This window comes from Homalodisca vitripennis, chromosome 6, assembly GCF_021130785.1.
Source record: "Homalodisca vitripennis isolate AUS2020 chromosome 6, UT_GWSS_2.1, whole genome shotgun sequence".
NCBI lineage: Eukaryota > Metazoa > Arthropoda > Insecta > Hemiptera > Cicadellidae > Homalodisca > Homalodisca vitripennis.
The window spans coordinates 152445203-152472897 of record NC_060212.1 but is presented as its reverse complement, the minus strand read 5'-3'; the positions used below and the strand labels follow the sequence as shown (position 1 = coordinate 152472897).

General features: G+C 32.5%; 1 protein-coding gene across 2 annotated transcripts; it reads left to right on the top strand.

The window, feature by feature from the left end:
- On the top strand, nt 1–27695 carry LOC124365027 (transmembrane 9 superfamily member 4). Of its 2 annotated transcripts, none has more exons than XM_046820913.1 (10): nt 1–209; nt 3862–4086; nt 7825–7993; nt 10225–10380; nt 13402–13688; nt 19145–19348; nt 20746–20903; nt 22858–23117; nt 24158–24341; nt 26895–27695. In XM_046820913.1, the coding sequence occupies exons 1-10, from the start codon at nt 197–199 to the stop codon at nt 27132–27134; spliced, it is 1896 nt and encodes a 631-aa protein (XP_046676869.1). In that variant the 5' UTR covers nt 1–196; the 3' UTR covers nt 27135–27695. The 2 variants fall into 2 exon arrangements, with proteins under 2 accessions (XP_046676869.1, XP_046676870.1); XM_046820914.1 differs by lacking the exon at nt 1–209 and adding an exon at nt 360–513.

Genomic DNA, 27695 nt, shown 5'->3' with positions numbered 1-27695 from the left:
GTCATTCTGAGTCTGACTGAATTGAGCTGAAGCGTCAAGATTAGTCTCAATTAATTGTCGTCTGTAGTTTTCTCTAGTTTTTCGATTAATATACAATAAAAGTATGTGTACATTATCCTATTAACTGCGGAAATCGACTTTTTATTACATTATAATCGTATGAGACGACGTAACTCCATGCTTATTTCCTCACAAAATGTGTAATTCTGGTATGTACTTTTCGTTTAGACACTTGACAGTAGTTTATGAATTAACCATGAATTATTCAGTTTCAATTTGTTTTTATTTATCTAAAGCATCGGCCTTTAACTGCTGTAATTCTTTACGCTAGATCATCGTTTAAAAACTTTCAGAAACCTATAAATTAAATAGCTTGTGACTTGAAATTTTTAGGTTATGGTGTAATGAAAGTCTTCTATCTTTAGACTTGAAATTCATACTTTTAAATATTTGTTATGCGTCTCTATCAAGAAGTATTTGAAAGCAGTGAACTTTAATAATTAAATAGTTAAGGTAATATATTAAAAATGCCCAAATTGGGATCTTCAGTAAAGTTCAATGGATTTTCACTACCTAGTTGTATTTGGGTGGTTTATACAAAGATACATATTGTAACATTTAATTGATATTTATGTGATGTTATCATCTTAACATACATATATGGCTACAGTGTGGTAAGCGCCCATGATGACAATCAAATCAGTGATATTTCTGATTATCTAAACTACAGAACAAATCAAAATAGGCTACGTCATAGGTATTTCATATTATGGAATAGTTCAGCTATTGCATTATATCTAAAAACTAATAACTTTTAAAACTTAATTCTTATTATTTTAAAGGATGCGTATCTGGTATCAGGTAGGGTACGATAAGCGGACCCGGTTTTTTATATCGAAGAATATGGTCATCGATACCTAATATTCGCTTCTCAAATCCTAGACTATCAATCGATATAAAAGTACCTATAGCCCTCAATAACAATCATATGTTTTAAATTAAGTTAAAATATGAATTTAATATTTACAGTGAACAAACAAATTATTATAACCAAAATTAGGAAAACTGAAGACGACCATATTTACTCCTCTCACAGTTACAGTTGTTTCTTTCCCACAAATTTCACATAATGAGTTTTTCGGTACGAGTCCAACATGTTGAAGCCACGAAAAAGCAACGTCGTGTAGTTTTCTAAAATTGACTGCCATTTTTAATAATCAGAATTACTTATGTAAAATTGAAATATTATCCTACGTGTATTATTTTCGAGTGTTTACAGCTGTTGATATAGATTATTTAAGTTAATAGTTCAAAATAATTAATCAGTATCGATTGATTATATCGATGGTTATGATTAAGTAATATCGTTTGCCAATTTCTATATAAAAAACCGGGTCCGCTTATCGTACCCTACCCCTGGTATCTTTTTACACAACAACAAAGGTAGTTGCAGTAATTATTTAAATATCACACAAATGATTTTACATTGTTTGAATTAATTTTGAGCAATATTGTTATAATACATTAAAAACAGCTAGGATAAAATTTATTAAAAAAAAAAAAAACAATAAAATGGTTGTGTGTACCATACAGTTTGCATCATACAGTTTGGAGATTGACACAAAAGCTAATCTTCCAAATCCCTCCCACATTTATGGATACCATCTATCCCTCTACTTTTCAGTCAAGTGGAATTCTTTGTTTGGTTTGGTTTAGCTGGTATCATAATTGAATTTATGTTGCCCCTTGCAGTGAATATTTATTGTCTAGTTCTGTCTCAGAGACGTGTAATGTTTGTTGCATGACTATATCTTCTTCTAAATGAAAATCAGTCAAGAGATGTACCTAAGTTCTTGGAAACTAAAAAAAGATCAATTTGTCCCACACAGTTAAAGATGAGAACAAAATATTCTTGCCAGCAGTGTGGAGCAGTAATTTGCCTAAAATGTGCTAAAAAGTTTGTGTGGAAAGTGTTTGAAGAATAAACTACTCATGTTTGAACAATCTTATAGCCTGACAGTTAATGTGATTATTATAATATATGGTTAAATCCTTTTTGTTAATCTCTACTTATAACCTACAATGACATAATTTATTAGTGTAGCTTTAGATACTTTTATCAGTCTTCGCTAAAATGTTCTTTTACCTCGTTATCATTTTTTTGTAAATCACATTGTCTACTTAAATTTCTTAAAATATTTCGTTTTCAAATGGGTCAGAGTTATTTGGTCTTAGTACTTTTGCTGATTAAAATTTATCACTGTTAATTTTATGTTTTTTACACTTAAATACACAATGGTAAGTTATCCCTCATACATTTGATGTTTATATAATTTTTTGAAATTACGTGTGCCAGTTAATGTCACCTTTAAGCACTTTTCATAGAACTGTCTCTCCCCACTGTCCTTTAACCCTTTCAGTATCAACGGATAGTTCAATAAATGCCAATATCCGGTTTTTACTGGAAATCTGATAATACAAATGATTAGGCTATTTGAAGTCTTTAAAATGCATAATTTGGATTTGGCTTTTGCGTTATATAAATTTCTTCAGAAGGAAACAGGCCATTGCGTATTTTTCAGAGAGAAAATCAAACGCCACCTTGGAGGAAGAAGACTGCCTGATAAACCTACTCATCCTCATACCCGGATGCGGTCTTCACCTTCTCTCATGTTCAGTTGTGAATCCACTTTGAGGCAGCCCTAAGGATTCAGTCCTCGAAGTGTCACAGAACGGTTGAAATCCTGTCATGGTGGACATCATAGTTGGTTAGGGCACCAGTTATCTCATTCCCCTCATTTCCAGGAATCAAACAAATGTTAACCTTATTTTTTCTACCAAATGAAGAAACGACTTTATAACAATCCCAGACAAGTTTAGAGTTGAACACACAATAATTGAACGCCTTCAATGCTGCCTAGTTATCTGTGAAAATGCTAATTGTCTTACTCCTATAATGCAGATGAAGATTCTAATGAGCATACTCCATAAAAAAGGCTGTGACTTCTGCCTGAAAACCTGTGATATAAGAACCCATAGAGACCACTACATTCTGTTTTTTAGAGCTATCCGTAAACCATTCAAGTTCCGCTACTGGAAGAGGTTTTTCTCTTCGACCAAACTTCTCTAGAAGGTATCACAACCCTGAAGGGTTTGCTCAAGGAAAATCTGTGAGGCATCTGATCAGAGATCATGTGCAAAGCATCCTCCTGAATCAGGATGCTAATTTTACAATGCCCACTGTTGCAACCCGAGGTTTACCGAAACCCCGCCTGCTGAAGACGGTAGGCATTCCTCCTAGCCATCACCTGAATGACAATGCCCAGAGAAGCAAGGTTGAGACAGAAGTTTAGAGCTGCGCCTTTTGCACGTGAAACTCCCCAGTGAGAAGACAAACTACTATTTGGATGCTAGCCAGACTAACTAACCGCCATCCTGACCTCTGATTTCGCCACCAGATGAAGAACCCCAAAAAGTAGTCCTTGGTCTAATCACAGAGACATAAATTCAAGGTTGAAGAACAGTATGATGAAATTAAAAAAATGAACAATATTATATAGGTAGTAGAAATATCTACTTTAATTTTTTTATTCAGAAGGATGCACTGTATGAGTTGGACACTATGCTAAACCTATTTATTTATTTAATAATTATAATACTGTACTTTTTGTTCACGTGATATCAACATCAATCTGAATGTATAAAACCATATTGTCATATTTTTTTATTTTTAAAATGACAACAATCACGAATAATTTCAGCGCAATTATAGAACTGTGTAGTACAGAAAGTGTTTTGAAAATTATTTTTATTTTGTCTTTTTTAACTGTTGTTATTTACCAATGTTTTTTTTTTTTTCAGAGATGACGATCATCCGAGTTTTCCTCCTTCTTACTCTCAGTTCGAGGCTGAGCTTGAGCTTTTACATTCCTGGCGTCGCCCCAGTAGAGTTCAAGAAAGGAGATCGGATCGAAGTGAGAGCTGTAAAAATGACAAGCACTCAGACTCAGCTGCCATTTGAGTACTACTCTCTTCCATTCTGTCCGCCCAAAAACAGGACATACAAGTACAAGTCAGAAAACCTAGGTAAAATAAAGCATTATGTGATATTTTAATATATGCTATTAAACAATTATTGTTTTATTTTTTCAGATTGAGAGTGTAGTATCTCAGAATTACTCTTACAAAAATGAGACTGATTTTTTAAATTGATTGAGTCACTGGTTGACAATGTGGTATTTTGTTTATGCCAACTCCATCAATCCCTTAGTGGTTGATCGCTGAGAAAATAATTGTTACTTAGATCTAGTATTGTGTCCAAGCTCAATCCTAAATTCCTAATCCTCCGAGACTTCCAGATTGGGATTCGAGAATCAATCATTGGGATTTGACAATTGAATCTGTGGAAATCTTAAATTATTGGATGATTGCCAGTGTGATGCTTGTGGTAACAAACTAATGATCCCTGAAACATCTTTTGCCATAATTTGTGTTTTAAAAACTATAAATAAATAACTTTATTACAAAATATCATACTTTTACTAATAGTATTTTGTGTGCAGTTAGTATTTTCGGTTATGCAGCACCTTGAGTCTAGTGTGTTGATTCGTAGACAATAGTGGTCACCATTATGAAAATTATCATGATTGTGAAAACATGATTTTTTTGTACTTAAAGTATAAAAACCCGTAGTTAGGTAATTTAATTAAAACATGTATACAAGTTTGCCATGTATACAAGTGGATGGTAGTCTGTTGGGGATGTACATTTACCTATTGTTCAAACATATTTTCATCATACTTCGTGTTTGAAAACCCATAAATAGATAACTTATTGAATGATCTTACTTTTGTAAATAATATTTTGCTTGCAGTTATTATACGGGGTGTCTATAAAAGAACTCCGGGGTTTTAAGAAAAAATATTTTAATAAAGTAAAAAACGTACCTACATGTTTTATACATGATTAGAAAGCTTACATTTTCAAGATTTTTTAACAACTTAGTAAAGTTCAATGTGAGCTCCGTTAGTGGCACGGCACACGTCGAAACGGTATTCTACCTCTTCCCATGTCCTGGCGAGCATGTCAGGGGGAACGGACGCCACGCAATTCACTATTCGTTCCCTGAGATGGCGAACATTTTGAATTTTCTCCGCATAAACAAGATTCTTGATATGCCCCCAGAAGAAAAAGTCCAACGGAGTCATATCAGGGCTCCTTGGTGGCCATGGAATAGGTCCTTCCCTTCCAATCCACCTGTTACCGAAACGAGCGTCCAGTGACTCACGCACACGCAAACTGAAGTGTGGCGGCGCCCCATCTTGTTGGAAGTAAACTAAACCTTTCTCCGCCTCAATGTCATCCAACTGAGGATAAACATACTCCTCTAACATGTCACAATAGACATCACCATTGATATTCCTTTCGGCAAAAATGAAGGGACCTATGACTCTGTCATGCATAAGAGCACACCGAACATTCACTTTGGGCGTGTCACGTTCGTACTCAATAAACTCATGGGGCGGCTGTGAACCCCAAATTCTGCAATTATGCCTGTTTACAGTTCCGTTCACATAAAAAGTAGCTTCATCACTAAAAACCACACTTTTAAAAAAATCATTATCTTCATCAATTTTAGCCAGCATGGAAACAGAAAAGTCGAATCTCTTAACCTTGTCTGCCGGTTTGATATGGTGTAAAAGTTGAATCTTATAGGCAGTTAAACAAAGTCTTTTATGAATTACCTTATGGACTGTTGATCTTGGTAACCCCAATTCCAGACTGCGTCTTGTTACCGATTTCTTAGGGCTTCGAGTGCATGAAGCTCGGATTCTGTCTACATTCTCTTGAGACACACGCGGCCTACCCAGCGACTTTTGCTTCAAAACACTTCCTGTTTCCTTGAACGCACTTAACCACTGACGAATTGTTTTGTCTGTAGGCGGGTCAACACCATAGCTACGTCGAAAGTTTCTTTGTACAGTAACAACAGAATTAGTTTCTATGAGCCAAATAACACACTGAGCCTTTTGTTGAGGGGTCGCCATAGCGCGGCACTCCAGACGACACTGACTGCCTGCCGCAGCCGCTACGTCATTTCAAGGTCAACGCTCCGCAGTGCTGCCAACTGTTGAGAGAAACATTCCCAATTGGTATGAGTAAAACTCTTTGAGCTGCTTGTTTCAAAGGAATTGATCAAATGTTGCTATCTTTTATAGTTTTAAAAATATTAATTTTTTAAACCCCGGAGTTCTTTTATAGACACCCTGTATTATAGTATCACCACAAGTCTACTGTGCCTATTCACAGATTGGCAGTGCACAAATAACCGATCGCTAAAAACATTTTTTCTGTGCTTTGTTTATAAAAAAACTGTAGATAGAGAACATAATTACAACTATACTTTTGTAAACAACATTTTGATGCTATGTTGTATTTTTATATTTGTGCGCATCTATTGCATGTATGTTGTGATGTCAGCTGATCGAAGCATATATAGGCTATCACTAATTGTTTTTAGTTGTATAAGTATTTCCTCTATAAAATAAAATATATTTATATTTTAATATGTTTTATGACAACTAGGAGTGGTTTGAAATGTTTTAAACAGTTTAAGTTTAAAATATGTTCCTTGTCTCTCTTAAGTGATACAATAAATATATGCCCACTTTTTTTGCAGATTAAAGGCATGTATTCAGGAAGTCTATATTATAACCTATCAAATTACTGTAAAACTTTTGGGATATGACTTAGTTCTTAAAATGTAGCCAGGTATTCTTGGATTAGTTTTCATATTATCAGAAAATCTCCAAAAGTTTAAGAATAGCAGAAATTGGATATGTAATGTTTTTTTTTCAACCATACTTAGGCTAAAAAAGCTATTAGGACTTTAAATTCGAGAATCGGATTCAAAAATTCTAGATTTCCCCATGACCACTTAGATCTATAAAATACAAAAATAAACTCACAAAGTTTAATTTAAGATCAAGTATTATTTTACTAGTAAATGTTCCATTTTTAAAGTATGAAAGGAAGAGATAAAGTACCATTTCTAAATTTACAATTAGATTATTAGTTAGTTTTAAGTTCTAATATATCTTGAATATTACTAGTAATTGAGGTATTTTTTGACTATTTTTGTTTTTAGAACGGTAAATAATACTGTAGTTTTATTGTAGTAATTTTACAAAACAACATTGTTTTTATTTTATAGTATCATAGCTGCTTTCTCACATTAGGATAATTTTATTTGAAGTAGATCAAATTCAGCTTTCCACGACCAGAAATATATTTAACTACAAGTTTATGTTTATTCAGCATTGAAGACACAAATTAGATTTAATATTAATACAAAACTATAACCAATAGGTTAAGAAACTGCCAATTCAATAAAGTGTAATAAAATTAAATTTAAAAAATTTAATAAAATTTAATTAAAAAAATTTAATAAAATTTAATTTAAAAAATTTAATAAAATTTAATTTAAAAAATTTAATAAAATTTAATTTAAAAAATTTAATAAAATTTAATTTAAAAAGTGTAATAAAATTTAGTTTAAAAAATTTAATAAAATTTAATTTAAAAAATTTAATAAAATTTAATTTAAAAAATTTAATAATATAAAAAAATTAATAAAATAAAATTAAAAAAAATTAATAAAATTTAATTTAAAAAATTTAATAAAATTTAATTTAAAAAATTTAATAAAATAAAACTTAAAAAAATTAATAAAATAATATTTTTAAAAAATGAATAAAATTACAAATTTTAATGAGCTATTCAAGTGATATTAAGTCTAAAATGGTGACTGACTGTTGTGTACAGGAGAGGTGCTCAGAGGAGATCGGATTGTGAACACACCGTACGAGGTACGGATGGCTCAAGATGTCAGCTGCAGATTGCTGTGTCATTCTCCAGGGATGCCGATGCACTGGTCGTATGAGGACCAATTAAAAGTCATGTACAGAATCCGACATGAATATTCAGTTCATTTGTAAGTAAACTGTCACAAATTCGTGTTAAATCAAGTTTATATTATTTCAATAAGATGCAGTAGTTTTCCTGTGATATCCTAGCAGTTAAAATTATAATAGCATATAGCCTGGAAAATTCCAGTCTTCTTTCTTCTCAATTTATTCAAAAATTAAACTGCTGACTGGAATTTTAATTTGAACTCAAAAATTAAACTGAAGTCATATCTAATTTTTCATACTGGCAGCTATATTTTCAAAATTTCTATATTTGCATATTTACACTATACATTGTTTTAATATTAATTGTAACAAACTTTATTTAAATATTTGTTTGTGGAGTCGCCTGATGATGAAACCTTTGGTTTCAAAAGGCCTCGTCTCAAAAATAAACAATTTGTGAAAAAGTATTGTTTTCATTAACATTTAGTGATATTTAAAGAACTTTCCAATTGCTCCAAGAGTCTTCAAAGTATAAATTACATCAACATTTAATAAATAAATAAAGAATAAGATACTGATTTACAGTTTGTCAAGTGGCAGCATCAGAAAATTTCGAGTTGTTACAAGTTTATTGCAATAGTTTAGCATACACAGTTAAGGTAACTTAGCCATTAAAGATATTGACTGCAGCGGCATGCATATTTCATCTGTCCTTATTTGGTATCTATTTACCCTTTTAGGACCAGACATTGTGATATCATAGAAAAAGTAGAACAGTATCTAGGAACAGCTGTCATATGGTCAGTTCAGTATTTTTAGTTTTATCTTGTATTTTAGGGTAAAACTCGAGAAAATGTGAGTCAAGATCCAACACCCCAAAACTCAAATGATCCAGCAAGCCTTTTAGAAAGAAGCCATGTCCCTTTTCCTTAATTTGTGGTTCATCCATTTAATCTGAGGTTGAATGGAAGAGACGGCTTAAACAGCCTTAACTTGCCTCAAAATAAAGACACTTTTCATTTAATTTCAAAATGGCTGTGATTCCATTGAAAGTAATCTGTGTTCTAGTCCTTTTCAATATCAACCCGCAACAACATTGAACTTGACGGACAGCAATCAAAGCAGACAATCGTGTAACAGTGTGCAAGTTGGAAAAAGATTTGGCACACACAAAACCATTGTTACCGAAATTCTTTCCAAGAATTTAGGTTTAAAACAAGTAGTTGCAAATTTGTCCTGAAATTGCTCACTGAAGATCAAAAAGAGTTTTGACATTGCACAAGACTGTTACAAAACCATGACCACTAATACTGAATTTTTAAAAATGAGACATTAATTTACAGCTAGAATCCCAAATGAAAAGTAAAGTTCAGTCATTAGTCTGTATCAAACCGCTCAAATGAAAGGTCGGCAAGTTTGAAGTGAAATTATGGCCATGATGTTGTTTTTGACCTCAAAGTTGTAGGGAATATTTATAGGGGTTATTTATTCCACATCCATCCTAAACATCTAAAACAAAAAAAGTGATTTCATAATTTGTTTAATTCATATTCTAATTTGTGTTCACCAATGATGTGCAATATACACAGAGTGTTCACAAAAGCGTGTCACAAACTTCTGTGGCTAATAGTACTCATAATTTCAAATAAAAAAATTTCATATAAACATAGGATGAGAAGTGTCTTGTATAGCCCATAGCCACCATTTTGTATTTTTTATGAAAAAATTATTATCTCTAAACATAATTAAGCTAAATAAACCAAATCTGGCATATACGTTTGAATAGATAATAGGAAAATTATAAAAATATAATTGTGTTATTTTGTTTAATATTAACAAAATGGTGTCTGTTGAACACTTTTCAAGTCAAATAACAAATAATTAGTATAGTTACAAAACTTTACTAGATACCAACTATTTGAAAATTTTCATTACAATTCCAACGGTACTCGTTTTAACAAAATCCATTAATGCATAAGTGAGCAAAACTACTTTAAAGGTACGCTTGCACAAGCTAGGAGCAGCAAACATTTTGTCTTTGGATAGGCATGAGTCATGTTGATAAGAGGTTATAAAAATTTTACAAAATACCAACTATTTTTAACTTTTTATAAAAATTCCAATGGTACTTTTTTCAACAAAAAACGCATAAGTGAGTACGATCATTTAAAGCTACTCTTGCACAAGCTGGTAGCACCAAACATGTCAAAGTTGAGAGGTATCAGCGAAATTTAAACATCGTGCAAGGTTAAGCATTGTATGTTTTTATCATTAATAAATTGCGTCCTTATAAAAAATTAAAATGTTACAGGTTGGTAGACAATTTACCATGTGCTACCAAAACAGTGAGTCCTGATGGTAATGAAGTACAATACGAGCATGGGTACAGGCTGGGCACTACATCAAATGGGCGAGCCTTCATCAATAATCACCTCAAATTGATACTGCTTTACCACACTGTGAATGAGTGAGTGTTAATCATGTAAAAAGTACACATCTTTTTGGTAACCTTTCTGGGTGTGCTATAATATTTATAATTACCTAGAGCCAATAAAATTGATTTTAATCATATCTGCTGAAACACAATTTATATATCAAGACTTTGCCATATATTTTATGACTCAATTTATTAAAATTAATTATATACATTTTAAAGAATCCTATTCGCTTAAAATTATGTAACCGTTAATGCTTACGCATAATTTGGTCAAAATCTATATTTTAGTCCTTTGGATTCCAGCATTCAGTTTTAAAATAGGTTTATACATACCTTTAGTCAGAAATTTTAAAATTATATTGTGCTGATGCATATGAGGTACGTGACCACACTTTAGGCTTACTGAATGTTAAAAAAATGTTGCAATTCCATGTTGATGTTTATGTTATGGTTTTTAGTATTATTTAATAATATGATGTTGCCCATGCTTCAACAATAATGTTGTTACAATGAAACATGTCATCGCAATATTGTTGTTTCGGATTGCTGATTAACCTATAGAGTGCCACATGTATTTTCCCAAGGCATATGCTTAAAGTGCCAGGCTGTTTTTGGCATATTTGTAAGCTTTTGGGAAAAAAGCTGTTGTAACATAACTACCCAACAGATTTTCATACTTTTGTTGTTGTTTTTTTTTCTCATTAAATGCAGAATATGATACATATCATTAGATACAAAATTTGATTTATAAAAGTATAAAAATTTCAGTATTTATAAAAAAAGTTTTTTACTTTTTTTATAAAAAATTAAGTTTCGACTTAATTTAAGTGTACACAGTATTTTTTAATATTTTATTTCTTTATACCATGATAAAGGCCATATAATTCTAAATAAAACCCATGTATAATATATTATTTTAGAATAAAAAAAAACATGGCATTTTAAGTATAAACAAAATGCTGCCCGATACCGACATTTTATAATTTGTACTTTATTTGTCAGAGTTTAGAAAATACATAGTAATAGTGTATTTTTCACACAAAAATGTAATAAAACACCAATATAACAATAATAAATATGATTAGTAAATGTTAAAATGAATATTTGCTTACATATTTACATAAAAGTTTACATTTACTAAATAATAACCCTAATATATTTACATTGAAAATTCACGTTTTTCGCTTGGACTCAACTCAAATCACTACATTGCTTTTGTAAATAAATACGGTAAAATACTGTATAAGTTACTATTTTAGTTTGTATTTAATCAAATGCTTGGTTATCGGCACATATACAACAAGAAAGGCCGTTACGCAACGCAATACGGTACTCATCCGCTATGTCGCGTGACTGGAAGACAAAATCATCGCATAGGTACTTCGGTATCATCGCAGCCCATTATTTTTAGACGAGTTTTCCTTATCAGGGACCAAAATAAACTTCATTATGAGTTCCTTCTTCCATAATTAATCGAAAAATACTCGATGAGTCATACTTCCTATTGCCAAAACGTCTTCAAATAGACACACGAATGACCTGACATTTTCAAATAATAAAACATTGTTCTTTTAGTTTTTGTTTTCATTGACTGTCATAATAACTTTTTAATTCCAAAATAGGTTAAAGAAAGTCTGTCCTTTTTAATACTGTAATTTATTTTGTCCCCGATAAGAAAAATTCGTCCAAAAATAGTGGCCTCTTGATAAGTACCCAAACAACATAAGTTTCACAGATAAAATGTTAGAGAAACAACATAAAACTCGTATTTATCAACAATTTGGAACCTATTGAATACAGCTGTCTGGTTATTTGGCCAAAATAATCTTGTACTATACAAAATATTATCGGAATACGAAACGTCAAAATTAGCGATGCTGGCACTTTATGCACATTTTGTACCATCAAAATTAGTGACGCTGTGGCACTCAAAGGGTTAAAGGTATGTATAAACTTATTTAAATAATGGTAACTTTTAATTTTTGTTTAGTAGCTGTTTTTCCGTATTTGTTTTTTTTTTTATTGAACAATTATTATTTGTTATAATTGTTCATATGTAAAGTAATCTAAAAACTCAGCTTCATATTTAAAATATACATTATAAATGTATCATGCAACTATATATATTTTACATTCTTTAACTCATATTTGAATCTATTTACGTATTACAGTATTAGAAAGTGATTTTTGGCTATTATAATGTTTTATTTAATTAGGTTTATGTACAATAACTTTGTATGGTGACTGCTTTTAATACATGTTGTTTATTCTTCATACTTCTTATTTGAAAGTACATAGCTACTTTCTGAAAACAGCAATAAAGAATTATTAAATTTTCATCCAAGAATAAATAATTTTTAAAACTATTTGGATTATTTTTATTTAAAAACAATTATAATTTTTTATTTAAAAAATTATGCTGGACTTAATAACCCTTAATACCCTTAATAACTGGAAATAAAAACCCAAAAGTAAATAATGTTTAGTTATTTTGGTTTAGTAGTATTTGCTGGATGAGATTTCATTTATTTTTATCATTTGATTAGATTTTTTCGTTAGTAATCTTTTAATACTGGTAATGGAAGTGATCTAACTCAAATAAAGTGTTGAAATGGCCATTAGGTTTGCTACTATGAATCTAATCTTCTTTATGGTTTTGGGAGTTTTTATTTCTTTATATTTTAATGCATTCCCTGGTCCATTATCGTACATCGTACATTCTTTTTTGTATAGGTTTTTTTTTCTTCTTGACGTCGATTTCATATAAAGATTTTGAGAGATCACTTTTCAATTGTTATTTGATGTGTAACTTTATAAATGCATGTCACCAGTAATTAAGATTCAAAGAAACTCCATGTTGGAGATTTAATTATATGAAAAGACATTGTGTATCTGTGTGTTATGATTTTTAAATTGTAAACAGTACTCTTTAACTGGATATGAACAATGCTAATAAAATAATAGCCATAGACTACATTGTATAGGTTCCGTCAGATATTTTACATTGACAGAAGTGATCACAGTTATGAAAAACCTTTTTGGACGTACCAGGGAAACATTCCGAGTGGTGGGATTCGAGGTAGAGGCCAGCAGTATCGACCTGTCAGCTCTGCAGTTTGAGGGTGACAGTTGCCAGTTCCCCAGCGAGGGGATGGTGCGACCACAGGAGATTGGGGCTAGCCAAGACTCTCTAAGTCTACAGTTCACATACTCTGTGCAGTGGATGGCATCCGATGTCAGCTGGGCTTCTCGCTGGGACATCTACCTGGGCATGACTGACGTGCAGATCCACTGGTTCTCCATCGTCAACTCTCTTGTTGTTGTCTTCTTCCTCTCAGGTATTGTTGTTAACCTCAATATGACCAATGTCTAATTATACGGTTCTTCATTTACAACTTCCAATTGTTGAATTGTTTTGCCTAAGCAAAAGCAAATCTGCAAAGCATCACTGAAATCTGCAAAGTTTTGTGAATCCAGTGGTGTGTGCCATTTGTCTATTATTTCTGTGATGTCTGGGCTCCTTCTGTGTGAGTGCAATATCTTACTTCATTAAATCACTATGTATATCCTTACATCCTACATTAGACTCCCTATTTCATCCAAATATCTGTCCTTCTAGTGATCTAAGGTACTAATAATAGATGTAGTTCAGTAGTTGACTTGTTTCTTGGAGTCTGAGTATTTGTTTCCTAAAACCCATTTAGGTTTCTGACAAGGATTCAGCAGGTTACAGCACGCCTCAATGTATCTGATAAGTTGTGTGTTAAGAATAAGATTCATAGAATCAATAACTGCATTTGGCAAGTTAAGAATCAGCTAATAAATCCGACAAGCTCTTAACCGAAACATTCACTACATAACTCCACGGTAAAATTCAAGGCGATGAAAAAGTTTCTTTAGTTCTCTCTAGTCTCCAGGTATCACACAGGATAGTTGATTGAAACTGATTCTATTTATATAAGCGTTGTCAAGAAAGTAAGTAAATCATAAAACCAGTAGATAGTTAAACAGCACTATTTTTTATTTCTATAAAAATAAAAATGTGAGGCCTTTCTTAACCAAAGGATTTATCGTCAAGCAACTCCACAGATAAATATTTACATTATTTTTATTACAACTAATATTTAATGTATATATTTATTTGTTACAGAGTGGCTTGACAATTAAACCTTTGGTTTCAGAAATTCTCATCTAAAAAATAAAATAATATGTGAACAGTGTTATTATACTATCTGCTAGTTTTCAATTTTTCCAATTGCTCCAAGAGCGTTCAGATTTTTATCGTGTCAACAAAACAGATGTGGCTGCTGCCATCTTTAAATAATTATTGAGGTACCGTTCTCTTCATTCATATTGACATGACTCACAGCTTGTATTACCATATCCGCCTGCTCATTTTCCAGCAGCAATTAGGCAAATCAACACTGATTTGGAGACTATATAATGTTGGCTGGAGGATCATTAGAGCATCTACTAATTTCTGACTAATGTTTTTGTTGCATGTTAGCAGTTTTGTTTTGCTGATAGGAAAAAGTAGCAACCTTATAAAAAATTGATCAGTCTTCCTCAAGGCACTCACTATATGTTATAGTTTTGAAATATGAGGATTAAATTTTGATTCCAATCTATGTTTTTCATATCAAGTAAAATAATCTGTTGACAAGTTGAAGTTGCTAAATTGAAGTTATTCCAAGTGACTTTCTTATTAATTCATTATGTTATACCAGTGACATAATGAATTGTATGAAGTATATTGTGTTTTGTTTTTGTTGAGTCTGGAGAATGCAACTAAGTCTTACAAGGCTTCACAATTATTGTTCTGTAATATTTGTACACAACCTCAACAGATTTGACTGTATTAGTAAATATTGAGCAGTTACTGAAGTTTTCTCCAACAAGGTCAGGCTGTTTTTATTGTACATTAAGTACATTTAACATAAAGACCACATTATTTAAAGTATACCATCAATTTAAGAAGTATTGATTTGGAATAGAAGCTTTTCCTATTTTGCATTCCATAAATACCTTAGCATCCTATCTGAAACTAACTAGTTAATCTGTTATTAGTTGATAGGATTTCAACTGTCAACAAGCTTACCTTGTAAACTACCTTCTTGTGTCCACTGATTAAAAGAACACATAAAAGTACACATTCTTATGATGAATTTTCAATTGCACTGCAATTGAAAGGTACCTTTTAGTACCTACCAGGAATCTAATAAAATAACTCCCACTGTCTTGAAACTTATTGTTGTGTACGGGACACGAAGGATCGGTAATTTAAATGAAAGACTGTTTTCAGTCACATCATTGATTGTGCGTGGTTCACGGTTAGGGGGTAAGGAGGTAAGTGTCCGAGGCCAGGGCTAGATAGTGGACTTGGTGGTGGAATAAGGACAGTGGCGTGATGGAAGCAGCCAATGCGGTTTATTGAACTCAATCACCCCATATGACGTCACAGCATCATACGATCCCAAACATAGATGTATCCAGTGACCTTTGGTAAATCATTATAGAGCCAGTAAACATAATCATGTGTTACTATATAAAATAATAATTATTATAATACAATACAATACAATACAATATACTTTATTTTACATATTCTTTGAGAACAGTAAGAGAGTCATAAAAAAGGTAATTATACAAATCAGAATGTTATAAAATAATTATACAAATCAAAGCTTTGTAAATGATAGTCCAGTCACTGGTTGATGCTCAAAGCTCTCCAGTTAAAAAACTCGTCAATTGAGTAGAAAGGATGTTGGAGGAGCCATCTTTTCAGCATTTTCTTGGGGTTTTGTTCTGTCTTAATGTCGGTAGGTAGGGAGTTGAACAGCTTTGCACCCATATATGAAGGCTTCTCTTCAAATAATGCTGAATGGTGTTCTGGTAGTGTAAAATCTGCTGCTCGACGAGTGTTGTAAGAATGTAAATCAATGCCTCTGGTCAAGCCATTTTCATGAGCATACATTACTGTTTCTAAGATGTACAATGAAACCACAGTGAGGATTGACAGCTCAACAAAAGATGTTCTACAACTGTCTCTAGGCTGCAGGCCTGCCAGTATCCTGATACATTTTTTCTGTAGAGTCAGGGGTCTTTGTAAGTTGGCTACACTTGATTTTCCCCAAACAGTGAGACCATATCGGAGGTGTGCTTCAAAGAGTGCATAGTATGCAGTAATTGCAACTGTGACATCACTTATCGATTTTATTCAACGAACAACATAAAGTCCAGAGCTTAGTTTGCTACAGAGGTTGTCCACATGAGGTGTCCATTTCATTCCATTGTCCATTACGACCCCAGATACTTGGCTTCTTCCACAGTGTCAATGTTTGGCAATGGTCCAAAATCGTTCTTTCCTCTTCCAAAGACCAGTTGTTGCGTCTTGGCTTCATTGACTACCAAGTTGTTACAATGGCAATACTGAACAGCCATGTTCGTTGCTGTGTATGAAGAGACTTCCAGCAATTCAGGATGTTTATTACCTAAAAGTAGAACCGTATCATCTGCATACATAATGGTTTTTGAAAATTCTTCCAAGTAACCCGGGAGATCGTTAGTAAAAAGAACAAATAAGACAGGCCCCAAATATATATATAAATATTATATTATATAAATATAATATTTAATACATTACATTTATCAAAGCCTGTTATGTGACAAATGGTCCGGTGTACTACTACCTTGTACTCTCAATAACACGTATGGATAATATATAATTATCTATTTATTGATAATTTTACAAACATTATTTATTTCTTGACTAGAAATATAAATAATTAAAGGTCCCAAAAGAAAATTTTCCTCAACATGTAACACATCTGAGATCCAAAAACTCGGATACATTATTACTAAAATTAATTATAATAAAGATACTCATAATATTCTAAATAGAAATATAAAAATATGACTAATCCAATTTTTGAAAAAATTAAAATATTAAATACAAAATACTAATCAAAATTACAACTGTGTCATATAAATTTAACATCAGTTTTAATGGTCCACATGTATTTAGTTATTTATTATTTGCTTTAGAGGTTAATGTAAACTGATGGTGGTTGAATACTGAAACACCTGTATGACAATAAGATGTAAAAAGGGTTTTAGTTGACTATTTATTATACTAATATAAAGATAACTCTGTAATGTGAAGTTAACCCTTTTAGTGCTAAGGGGTCTGGCGCATTGCCATACCCAAGAGTGTTAAACATTTTAGGGCATAAATGCAGAGTTTTAGTAAATTCCTTACTATTTCCTTAATTGAGGTCATATTTTGTTACTTTTTTTTGTATTGAAGATAAATAACCAATAAACAGAAATAAATAAAAAAAAATACATTTGTACGTATTTGGATTGTTTTAAAAAAAAAAATTTCTTTATAATGTAAATTTTTTTAAATAATTTTTTTCACTTTGGCATACAGTTTTTGTATGTAAACAATTTTATATTATTTTTCTGAGGCTACCATCGGGAAGGGCAACTAAAACTAAACAAATTCCATATATTTGATTTTATTTTTACACAACAAATAAGAAGTGTGGATTAAAAATATAATATGTTGTCCGCGCCAAATTTTGCCCTACATATAGGCCTAAAGTTTGAAACGCTCAAGAGAAAAAGTAATACACTTACTATTATTAGCATAAATGCTTTACTAACTTTATAATTATTAATAAAGAAGAAATTCAAGCACAGTTAACACTTTTTTTACCTAAATAATTGTTTTATTCAGTAACAAAATTATAAAAAAAGGTGAAGTAACTCATCATAACCTACAATGTTCTTATTAGACATTGTAACTTAGTAAAATATAATACACACGGAAAACAAAAATGAAAAATGAAGTAATGCAATAATTTGGAATACTAATGAAGTAGTATTTCACAATTATAATAAAATTTAAATCGATAAAATAAGATAAAACAGAGTAAACGAAGCACAGCGTCAGAACTGACCTTTTTATTTCACGTCAATGACGTTTGCCAATGGCGCAGTGTAGCGGGTACGGCGGTTATCGCAAGATAACCAGATCAAGCAACGTCGAGCGTGGCCGCTGCTTGGATAGTTGACCGCTGAGCGATCCTGTCCTTGCAAGCGGCCCGCCTGCCCGGCCATTGGTGGTGGTTCGGAAGTCACCTTTAAGCCGTTGGTCCCCAGGTTAAGTGTTAGAGAGGGCTTCTTAGCCCTAACTTCGCCTGGTAAAATAAGACATTCTTTACTTTACTTTTTACTTTATAAACAGCTGGTCGTCGGCAAATAAATATACAAACATCGTTATTCTATGACTTTTGGAAGAACTGTCATCGTTTGTAGCCAGTAACTTGCATAAACTGAACCAATATATATAAAAATACGCTGCATCTACGACGTAGACGCTAGCACTTTTAGACATAAACGCAGCGTCTACAATGTAGACGCTATAGCACTAAAAGGGTTAATAACATAATCAATAATTGAATAAATATAAATGCATGTTCATAGATAAATAATATTTTTGGCCCATCTCTCTCGTTTTTTTACATTGTTTTTTCTTCTTTTTATCTCACATGACATTTTAATATTCAATTTAATACCACACAGTGCATTTGTTACATTAAACAACTATTAGAATTATTTATTAAAGTATGCTTATATTATTAATTTAACCTACTTAATTTTTTTCATATATGTTTAGAAGGTTTATTTTTAATAAAGTAAACAGAATCATCTGCTTGTATTGTACTTAAAGAAATATTTTTACCGCCTCACACTAAAATTATATCTAAAAAAACCTTGTGTGTTGCAGGTATTCTGACCATGATCATGGTAAGGACTCTGAGACGGGACATAGCACGCTACAACGCAGATGAGGGTATAGAGGAGGCCTTGGAGGAATCTGGGTGGAAGTTGGTGCATGGAGACGTATTCCGACCACCTCGATATCCCAGACTGTTTGCAGCTGTCGTAGGCTCCGGCATCCAGATATTCTTCATGTCCCTCATTACCATATGTGAGTTTGATCCATAGTTAAGGCTTGCATTGATTTTGCTCATTATTTCGTGAAGAAAGTCTAATTCTGTATTTAATCGTACCAATACTGGCTCAAGAATTTCAATTAGCAATTTTTGGCTTTGAAAAACTTCTTTGTTAAATAATGTGGTTTTTAACACATTGGCTGTGGTGGACACACATTACTTCTAAACCGATTATCTTTAAGTTAGTACATGACAAGTGTCGCAGCAAATGTGTTAATAGGATGTATTTTCTTTGTTTCAGATCAAATGTTTTAAAAGTAAAGGGATGGGAAAATCTCATCTACTACAATAAGCTTTACAGTTTAATATATATGTCCCTTTATACTAAAGGGGTAAATCTCCATCACCAATCAACTAAGAAAGTATGACAAATGACATACCAGATTGTAATGAAGTCTGATGATAAATAACAGTTGTCAACTGATTCAGTAATAAATAGACAAGGACATTTTAGCGTATTTGATCCCTAGATGTTGTTTCAGAATTTTAAAAATTACTTCTAAAATTAGCCTTATACTGTTGCTACCAAGATACACAAGTGTAGTAAACCCATATACCAAATCTGAATGGAATTGGATACTTAATAAAACTTATAATAAGAAATAGTAATCATTCGGTACAAGCAATATTTGACCTATCTTAAAATATTGAAACTGAAAATAATTAGTAAGCAGAGTAATGTGTCTGTCACATTGTATGTATGGGCATTCACATTTTCAGTTCTTATAGAAATTTGATCAATAAAGAAACATTTTTAAAATTTAAAACCTTAAAGTAATGGTTTTAGGGTTTTTTTCTGTAAAATAAATACCTAAAGCGAAATGCTTGTAAGATTTTGGCCCGTTCTCTAGAGTATCTTTATGTTTATGGCAATTTTAAAACCTTTATCCATGTAATGTTGTTGGGAACTTCTGGCACTGTGATCCCTTCAAATGACAAAATCTCAATCCAGATTGATTAGTCAATAAGGGTTAAATATTAAAGTTTTATTATTCATCAGCTTTTTGACCAATTAATTTTTAACTGTTTGGTATTTCATTTTATAACATTCTATTCAATTCTGGAACAAATTCACACCCATACCATTTATGCATGATAATATGTAACCACTATAAATAGTTACTGTATAGATACAGAGTTACTTTTGCCATTAATGATGAAATTAGAAATCTGGTTGCAGACAAAAAAGGTTCTAATGAGTAATGTGTAGAAGCTTAAGATGAATCTCTTTTTTGCTTAGATTAGTGAGGAAACTTGTTGAATCTCTTCAATAGCATTTTCTCTAATCTTAAGAAATGTATAATCATTTGTCTGAAATACATTGATAGAATTACATTTGAAGGGTTACCAACATTTTATTTTTTTGCTGCAGTTTTTGCGATGTTGGGAATGCTCTCTCCTGCATCTAGAGGGGCTCTCATGACAGCTGCGATCTTTCTCTATGTGTTCATGGGTCTCATCGCAGGTTACGTGTCAGCCAGGCTGTATAAGACTATTAAAGGTCGCAAATGGAAAAGAGCTGCATTTTTGGTTTGTATTCGTTACAGTTTTCTTTGTGAACAATCATGCACTCATGAAATCAAATTACAAGTTCATTGAAAATCGTGTTTTATGAGAGTTGTCTAAACTAAAGCGTGTCCCTAAAAGAATGACCTGAATTTAAATATTATTTTACTAGTAAGAAAGGCTTAATAACAACGAATTACATACTAAATTACTCACAAAAGACTGAAGTTTACGAAAATGCATCATAAATGTTCAATGTGTCCTCCTTTGACTGTACGGACGACATCTAGCCGACATCTGAATTCATCCCAAACTTTTCTTAAGGTGTCTTATGTCACTGAAGCTAACAGCTGATATTCTATTTTTTAGTTTAACATAAACACGTTCTTTAACATATCCCCACAGGAAAAAATCACAAGGTGTTAAGTCAGGGGACCTAGGAGGCCAAAAGTGTGAAGCCTGGTCTCGCGGTCCCGTACGCCCTAAACTTGGTTTGCAAAACAGCACAAAAAAACATTAACTTTTGGTGAATCACGTTTGTGTTCTATGGTTTCATGAGGATTTTTGAGCCCCCATATACACACATAATGACAGTTAACCTTAAAGTTAATATGGAGAGTTTCCTCGTCGCTGAATATCAAATGCTGCATAAAAGTGTCATCTCCCATGTCTTTTAGCACAGCATAACATTGCTAAAGGCCACTTGCTTCACTTTGGCAGTAGCTCGAAGAGCTTGTACCAGTTGTAATCGGTATGGTTTGAGGGTTAAACTACGCCGTAACACACACCACACTGTCATGCGTGGTAACACAAGGTCTTGGCGCGTAGATTTGCGGGGGCTCAAATGCTCGTTGGATTTGTTCCACGGTTTGTTCAGAAACGCTTGGCTGGCCAGAACTTTTTCCTTCCCAGAGGCACCTGGTATCTTCAAAGTGTTAATACCACTGTCGAATGTCCTTTGGTGATGGTGGTTCAGCTTGAAATTGGATACTAAACGCCTAAATTCAATAACACAATACGCCTTCTGTTGCACAGACACCATTTTGTGAGAGACTAGCTGCACACTCAAGGTCAGCGTTGGTAGCGATATACAGCAGATTTTTCTGAAACTCTAGACTTGTGCCTATTACATCTAGTGCTGTTTCAGTTACCTAGTGCCGTTTGTTTCAATATCATCACAAGTTAAAATCGGGTCTTTCTTTTAGAGACACGCTGTATATATATATATATATTATCTTTTGACATATTTAAATTATAAAATCATGTGACATGTGATGGTACAATAGTATAACATTTAAAATTATTAAATTAAAAAAAAACTATTAAGTACAGAAATGCAATGATCAAGAATTATATGCAGTAAAACTTCCTGCCCAAAAATGTAACATAGAAATCTAGAGATAAAATAATTAACTGAGCATTAGCAGAGTCTATCACTCAAAGGACTGGAAAAATTTAACTTCTGTCTCTACACAATATCTTGAGAAATAATATTAACCTGTAAACTTGAAATTTTGCATGACCCTTTATTTCTATTCAGGCAGTACTTGAAATTTGTCATGCTTCAGTGAAACCTGGTGTGTGGTGTGGCATACTGCTATCTTGTGTAGTATTATAAATACATATTATTGCTCAAATTAGAAATAGTCAGTTGTATGTTGACTTCTATGGCGTCCTAGTTTATAGTTTAGGTTCTATATCTTGCTCAAGGATGACTGTTTTGTGTCATGATTACAAAAAATGAAAAATGTTATAGTTCAATTAGTAAGCGCTACCCAAACACCTCACATCTGTTCTATTTGCTAGAATTTTTAAATAATATCATTACCTTTCTAATAGTGTACACTTATGCTTATAGTTTAATAACTATATTTCTACCACCTCTGGAGATGTTGTGTAGGCGCAGTGATTTGGTAAAAGATTGCTATGTAAATATTATAAAAGTTATGTGTGAAACTGTTCCATAACAATGTTTCAGACAGCCACATTATACCCTGCGATCGTGTTCGGCACTGGGTTCTTCCTCAACTTTTTCATCTGGGGCAAGAACTCAAGTGGTGCGGTACCGTTCTCTACAATGCTCTCTCTGCTGTTACTGTGGTTCGGCATCTCTCTGCCACTGGTTTACCTCGGTTATTATTTTGGGTACCGCAAACAGCCCTTTCAGCATCCTGTCCGTACCAACCAGATACCACGCCAGGTTCCAGACCAGCTGTGGTACATGAACCCCATGTTATGGTCAGTGTATAATTCTCTGTCTCCTCAAACACATAATGGTATTGACAATAAATGTTCTTGTGGGGGACCAAACACTTAAATTTTTCAAGTTAAACTTATTCATACAATTGGCTTTCATGTATGCTCTCAGATTTATTTCTGTGGTCATGTATGCTCTCAGATTTATTTCTGTGGTCTTAAAAAAGTCTCTCACTGTATACACTTCCAAAAACAATTAAGATTATTATAAATATTGATAATTTGTGCTAGATAATTTCATATACATTTTCGTACAAATTTTTTAGTTTGGATTCTAACAAAATTTACTGTTTATTATGAGATAAGTTTTTTATGTAACTAATCTTATCTTCTTAATGAAGAGCAGGTCCTCCCAAATTGTGAAACTTTTAGGGCCAGATGTTTATTATTTATTATTACCCAGATCAATTATCTATTTCTCTAGTACTTTGTATGTTTCTATAATTTAATTAATTGTAAAAAATTTAGTATACTTTTAACTAAGTTAGTATGTTAGGTAACACAGTGACTGTATGTTTACTGTTTTTTTACATAAAAAACAACATTTAGTCAGATGAAACGTCAATCCAACTCAAAAGTTTTATTGAGTGCTGGAAATCTATCACAAACTTTTGATTTTCATTAAATAATCAATAAAAATTAATTAATTAATTTAAGAAACAAAAATTTGATTTTTGTTCGTGCTGATATTTATTAAATAAAATTGAATTTCTAACTTTTGGCTATATACGTAATAACCAAACCCTAATTATCGTATCTTTAATAAAATTCATTAGCACATTTTAGGAACAACTTTTTTGCTCTACCTTTTGAGTACCATGTGCGTTCAGTCCTTTATAAAATACATGTATCTATGTATTTTATACAATATTATATTTGTGAACTTGAAACCACTGTAGATTGGTAATGAATGTGTTAAAATAATTTTTCTTCCCATAGTTTAGATAGGAAAATGAAAGCTACTGTAGAGAATTTAATTTTTATATAAAATAATGATATATTTGGATTTCTCTTGTTCACAGTACTCTAATGGCTGGTGTGCTGCCGTTTGGAGCGATCTTCATAGAACTGTTCTTCATCCTGACAGCCATCTGGCAGAACCAGTTCTACTACTTGTTTGGTTTTCTCTTTCTTGTCTTCATAATTCTAGTCATCTCCTGCTCTCAGATTTCTATTGTCATGGTCTACTTCCAACTTTGTGGAGAGGTATGCAACTTGTTAACCAACCAAACGCACCTGAATAGATTACTGTTAACGTTCATAATTATTGAACATTTATAACGTTAAAGTACAAACGACCTTTTTAACTGTTTTGGAGGTTGCTGTATTTACCAAGTATTGCCAACTGCAACATTTCCCCCTTATTCTCTTTGATAAGGCCAGACAGAATAAGGCTTAAAAGAGGATGAAACTCATTTGTAACTTTAATGTCTTTCACAAAAAAAAAGAGAAAAAAGAAAACTCCTAGTTAATTATTATCATAATATAAAAAAAAATGGGAGTGGCAATGGCCTAGCGGTCTAGACTTTGGGTCTGTGTTAGCGATAGCACAGGTTCAAATCCTGTCTGTGACTATTGCACATTTTTTAGTCCCATAGACCTTGTACTGTATCAAGTTTCTCCCTTATTCTGTTTGATAATGCCTCCCACGGGCCATTGGCACATGAGGGCAGACAGAATAAGGCCCCTTTCCACTCAGATTTTTTTCACTAGTCTGCCCCCTCAGCTCGTATTTATTTTAGCATATTTTCAGTAAAAACCCATTTTTAGCAAACTGGAAGTCAATAAAGTATATACATTATTATATTGTATAATAATTTTATTTTATTTCTAATTTATAGTACAGAGATATAAAATTTGATACTTAAACTAATAAGTTTTATATTTTAGCACGGTATGGTATCGTTCAAAACACTCTGCAGGATGAAGACCAGGATTTTTTGAACAGGTTTTACAATAGTAAAGTGTTTCCTTTCTTCCTCCTGGCACCTTTTATTGCTACAAACAGCACAGTCTTTAGTTTTTTAATTGGATGAGCTGCAAGAAAGTGAGGGTGTTTGTTTAGCCTTTCTTCTTTTTCTACTGATGAAGGACGACCCCGCTTCAAACTTATAGGGTTACGGACATGGCCTACAAGTACAGTGATGAGGATTTCTCTGAAATTCCTGTGTTTAATTGTTTTTTCTCCATGGTTTTGTTTATTCATGTTGAACAAGAGTAAGCTATTTACTATTGCCACTTCCTACATCCAGAAAAATAGCTTACTCCACCACTTCAGAGATTTACGGGAAAATTTGTAATAGTAGTCTGCTTGGTCCACGCCACCCATATATTTGTTATACTGACAGATAACTGTTGGCTTTTGTATGTTTATTTGATGATCCTTGCCTCTGCGCGTCTGAAAATTGGTTAGGAAACAAAACTACAATGACAAAGCAAAATAAATCAGCAGCCGACCAATTGTAGTTCAGCTGTCATTTATTAGTTCCTGAGAATGCTGTGCGATCACAGCACTAATCGGAAACATCGTAGGCCAGCTAAAAATAAAGTAAAGCTGACGTCATTGCAATGTCGGATGGCGTCCTACATACGAGTGGAATGGTAAAATAGCAATGTCGGACGACGTCTGACTCATGAGTGAAAAGGGCTAAAAGAGGATCAGCCTCTCTTTAAAAAAATTACAAGATATTTTGTTTAAAACTTGTCATTAACGATCGAAATTTTGAAATAATAAATAGGATTTCAGACATTTGCCATCATTATTTGTTACGAAATGTTTTAACACAAAGTTTAGAGGATTTAAATCTATCCTCTGCATCAGGTGAGGGGAAAATTGATACAAAGAAATTATAACTGCACCAATGGGCTGCTACTAAAAAAAAGAAAATATTTAGCATACCCGAAGACTGTTTCAAATCAGCTGGTATTTATAATTCTCTTAACCCGAATACACGTCATCATAAAAATAGAGTTTATTTTTTGTCTCATTTAAGCGTCAGCTATGCCGGCTTCGAAGTGCACTGGTTTTTATTTTCAAAGTACAAAGTACATGATTAGACCTCCCCGGGATTTGAACCCGTGATCTCTCGGTTAGAGAGCAGAGACTATAACCATTAGTCTATGGAGGAGGACAAAATAGAGTTTTTCTGCTACTATTTAATGTAAATACAGACACACACACACAGATGTCTGCTACAAATAAAATCACCTGTTTTGCATAGGCAGAATATACTCATATGTGGCTTTTACCAAATGAATTTTCCATGAAACTGATTTGTAAAATACATTTACAAACATTGATGTGTTAAAATCTTGTAAGCGACAGATTATAAAAAATTATTAGATACTTTCTCAGTAGTACCAACTGTATCTGCTTAAGAACATTTTTTTGATGATATAATTATTCATAATTAATATATGGTGGACAAGGATTATATTGATTGAAGTTGTGTGGTTATCATCATAATTGATGCTTCTTGCAAAATATTTAACAACAAAAGAATCAAACAATTGATGTGTTTATATATGACACATTTAAGATTGTACACTATGTATAATAACTGTAGTTTAGATAATTACAAACATGTATTGATATGTCTATTTTAAAAATTTTCAATAATTTTAACATTTAAAATTGTATTAGCAAATAAAATGAGATTTCCAATCTTGTCTTTAACAAGTTATTCTTTAGGTAGGATATTTCTGACCTTGTCATTAAACAAGTAAAATCAAATGTGACTAATGTGAAACGTGTTGTAGGACTATCACTGGTGGTGGCGCTCGCTGCTGGTGTCAGGAGGCTCAGCAGTCTATGTCCTCGGCTACTCTGTGTTCTATTTCCTGACCAAGCTGGAGATCTCAGAGCTGGTGCCGACCCTGTTGTACTTCGGTTACACAGGCATCATGGTCCTTACGTTCTGGCTGCTGACGGGTACCATCGGCTTCTTCGCAGCGTACGCCTTTGTCATCAAGATTTATGGAGCTGTCAAGATTGACTAGACACTTATCGTCGTAGGCGTTTTGTAAATATATAAATAAAAAGTGACATTTTTTAAATCACCACCTGCGTATTTACCACTGTAAATAACTCACTGTTGAATATTTTAGTGTATCTTATTTCAGCTAATTTTAAGGCGAGTTGGACTGCATTTACGTTATGAACTATGTACTTTTGTGAATGAACATTTAATGTAAGATAAATAAATTAGTTAGTATTTCAGCGGCAGTACAAAATAACTTACTGTAATTTATATAAAGTATCTATATATTTTGTTTTAATCTTGTACGTATTATGTCAGCCAGCAGCCAATGTAAATTTAGCTTTGGGTGTTGATTTTTAAAGACAATTATTTAATGATATGTATTTGATAATAGACTTGAAGTTATATAGTTTTACGATGATTTATTTGTATAAAGATATTTAAGTGCTAATGATCCCTGTTGTGTATTTTTTTAACTGTAAAAAACTTAATTTGAATGTTTAATCAGGTGCTATAAATACCAAATTCTGTATGTATTTTAAACCACCCTGAATAAAAGAAGGTTTTGTAAAAAATGAAA

Coding starts and splice junctions, on each gene's coding strand:
- LOC124365027 (XM_046820913.1), top strand. Junction 10,381..13,401: donor CTTTACCACACTGTGAATGA/GTGAGTGTTAAT, acceptor TGGACGTACCAG/GGAAACATTCCGAGTGGTGG. Junction 13,689..19,144: donor TGTTGTCTTCTTCCTCTCAG/GTATTGTTGTTA, acceptor TGTGTGTTGCAG/GTATTCTGACCATGATCATG.